The sequence below is a fragment of the Protobothrops mucrosquamatus genome, unplaced genomic scaffold, assembly GCF_001527695.2.
Source record: "Protobothrops mucrosquamatus isolate PMUCROS unplaced genomic scaffold, P.Mucros_1.0 scaffold2129, whole genome shotgun sequence".
NCBI lineage: Eukaryota > Metazoa > Chordata > Lepidosauria > Squamata > Viperidae > Protobothrops > Protobothrops mucrosquamatus.
In genome coordinates, this window is record NW_015388229.1 from 145,374 (window position 1) to 148,631 (window position 3,258).

Consider the following 3,258-nt stretch of genomic DNA (forward strand, 5'->3'; position numbering starts at 1 on the left):
GTACAGCCAGATTCCCCCATTTTGTGATTGTTCTTGACATGGCCGTAGGCTCAACGTTTCCCGCTTCTAGGCTGGGCAGTCACTCCATAATAATACACTGTTGAGCAGAGAAAGGATTTGCTGGCTTAAATGGGCAGTGAGAAATTTCTTAGGGTTGGGCTGGAGGTCAATTTAACCCTTCTCTCTCCTCCAGCTGATGGGACCATGCCACACCACCGAGGCTATCTCCGGTTACTGGCTGCTTTCTGCCTCACCTTCCTCTTCCTCACGTTCACCGCCTCTTATAAGCCTGTCATCGTTGTCCATGGCCTGTTTGACAGCCCTTCTGACTTCCAGCTCTTGCTTAATTTCATCAATGAGGTGAGTGGGGGAGGCCACATTGGTCAGACTGATGGGGGATGATGGGAACTATAGACACTGACTTCATAAATAATTATTTGTATCCTCTCCTCCTCCACTTCCACTTCCCTCCTCCTCCTTCTCCTTCCCTCCCCTCTGCTCTCCTCTCCCCTCCTTTTTTTCCTCTTTTGCCTTTTTCTTCTCCTTCCCTCCTTCTCCTTTTCTTCTCCTCTGCTTTGCTGATCTGGGAGGGAGAATGTTGTAGTCATCTTGATCTGATGAGAATCTGGATTAGGGTGTAATTTATTTTTCTGGGCCTCGGGTGACTCATTCTGGGCAGGCTGTAGACAGACTATTTATTTTATTTATTTATTTTATTTATTTATAGTTGAATTTTTACCCCGCCCTTCTCCTTACGGACTCAGGGCGGCTGACAGCCTGATAAAAAAACAGATACAAAAATACCCCAATTTAAAAACATAATTAAAATGAAATATTGGATTTGGCCTGTGTCATTTAAAATTGTTTTTAAAACCCCACTAAAAATCTCCCCCTATACATACTCCTGTGCGGTACGATAAAAGGCTGATATTGCACAGGGATTGAGCTGGAAAGTCTGGTTTTTCTAGGTAGGGGAAGATGAGGGATGAAACTCTGAAGCTGCCAAATGCTTGTTTTATTGCCATCCAAATCTCAATTCGTGACCGTTCTAATCTAATAATCTCTTGTTTTGGAGAGTCACCCATTCTTTCATCCAGACCAAGCAACATACCACAAAATACAATTTTAAATCTGGTAAACCCAAGCCTCCTTTTTCTTTAGCATCTTGCAACAATTTATACTTATTCTCAGGGTTTTTTTCTCTCTCTTGCCATATGAACTTAGAAATGTCCTTTTGTCATTGTTTAAGTTATACACTACATCAGTCATCAGTACTGATAATTTATGAAATAGAAACCACATCTTTTGGTAAAGCAATCATCTTGATTATGGAAATCCTGCTGCAGTAAAGATAATTGTAATTTATCCTGCCTAACTGCCCCATTCTTTTTTCAAATTAGTCAGCATGCTTCTTCCTCTACTCCTTTTTTCCCTTTGTGACACCCTATAAAGTAGTTTAGATTGAGAACTATAGTGGCACCTTAATACTCATTGTTAATTGGTTCCAGGAGGTGCAATGAGTGCCAAAAACTATGAGTACCAAACAGATTTTTCTCATAAGGAATAATATAGTGAATCACAAGACAGCTGACACTGACAGGTTCTAGCTTATGTGTTGAGTACCAAACAAACAATGAGTACCGGGACAAAATTTTCACATCAAAATGTGAAATTTGATGAATTTCAAAGCAATTGAGTACCAAGGAACCATTGTATGTCTCAGTAAGACTGTGAACTAAACTCTCATTAATCCAAGTCTGGCATTATCTAACCACTACTTCACGCTGCCTCCATACAGGAAAGAGAAAGGGAAAAAAAATCACCACCAGGAGGTATTTTTTCCCTTATCTTGGTGTGTCATCAAAGGAACTTTCTTCAAATGTCAAGGCAAAACAAGTTTAGGATTGTTGCTTTCTGCACAAAGTGACCACAGTGGGTAGCTGTGGTTGTGTTGTGACTAGACTTTGAGCAATCCTTCTTGGTTTGGGCAAGAATATTTAGGAGAAACTGGATCATCAAATCTTCCCCGAAGGAGATAAGGAATAAGTAACAAATGTAGCTTTATGTTTGTGATATTTGTATCTAGAAGGAAGAGACAGAGATTGAAATAGTGCAGGGCTTATGTTTCCTCTTTGTAAATATTTTACACTTCCCTCATCCTTTCTCGCTGTTGAAAGTTGTGTGTTGTTACTTTATTGATAGAAAAAGGACTCTATGTAACTTGGTAGTTCATGTGTAAGATTTTTTTTTATAGCATTGTTACATTTATGCTTCAATATTTATGCTTCAGTCTAAATGTTCAGTTTAGGTTCAGCTTCAGCCTAGATTCTCCCAATGTCTAAAGAATGTGATAAAGTATTGAAAATATCTCGTGCTTTTCATCCCTGTCAAATTCCTATAGACTCATCCGGGAACCAACGTTTCAGTTGTGGATTTGTTTGACCGAACTGAAAGCCTGAAATCTCTATGGATGCAAGTGGAGGGGTTCAGACAAGCGATTTACCCTATTATGCAGAATGCTGTTGATGGGGTCCACCTTTACTGCTACTCACAAGGTAATGGGGCTCTTGGTATGGCCAAAGGCAGGTCTGGCTCCATATTGGAAGGAATAGAGGCTAATTGAGTCATAATTGACTTATGACCTGGAATTGTGCTTGTTAGCCATTGTGGCCGAAAGTCAAGGCACCATGTAACTGGATTTTAATTGTACAACCATTTTTACATTGTTATAAAGTGAATCCAGTGTTGCCAATGGTGGTTTTTTTTGCCAAAAATAGGCAAGAACATCACAAATTGCAGTCACATGACTTTGAAAAGCTGCAACCAATCATCAATGTGAGTTAGTTTCCAAACTCCTGAAATGCAATCATGTGACCACAGGAAAGGAGTGCAGTAGTCATAACTTCAAGGGCAGGTTGTAAGTAGAGTTTTAAAAGTCTGTTGTAATTTTGAACAGCCGTTAAGTCACCAGGTATAAGTTGAGGACTACTTGTACCACCTTTCCTTTCCTTACATTCCCTCATGGTGGCTGAGGAATTCTGGGAGTTGAAGTCCACCTATTGTAAAGGTGCCAGATTCTCACATTTTGGTTGAGGAATTCTGGGAGTTGAAGTCCACCCATTGTAACGCTGCTGAGGTTGAGAAATACTGGCCTAAAGCAAAGTTAGCTCCGAGTTGCTGTGGGAAATTAAAAGTTGTGTGAGGTTTTGCCTTCTGTCGCTCCTCAAGAGCCAATCTACAAGAAGGATCATCCAGGTG

At 40.4% G+C, this 3,258-nt stretch overlaps 1 protein-coding gene across 1 annotated transcript in view; it reads left to right on the forward strand.

Annotated features, from left to right (window-relative positions):
* Positions 1 to 200: 200 nt before the first annotated feature.
* Positions 201 to 3,258, forward strand: part of PPT2 (palmitoyl-protein thioesterase 2) — a 25,163-nt gene continuing 22,105 nt past the window's right edge. Inside the window, exons 1-2 of the mRNA XM_015824117.1 lie at positions 201 to 360; positions 2,402 to 2,555. Coding sequence (XP_015679603.1) covers positions 205 to 360; positions 2,402 to 2,555 — 310 coding nt within the window. The 5' untranslated portion in view covers positions 201 to 204. The remainder of the gene's footprint in view (positions 361 to 2,401; positions 2,556 to 3,258) is intronic.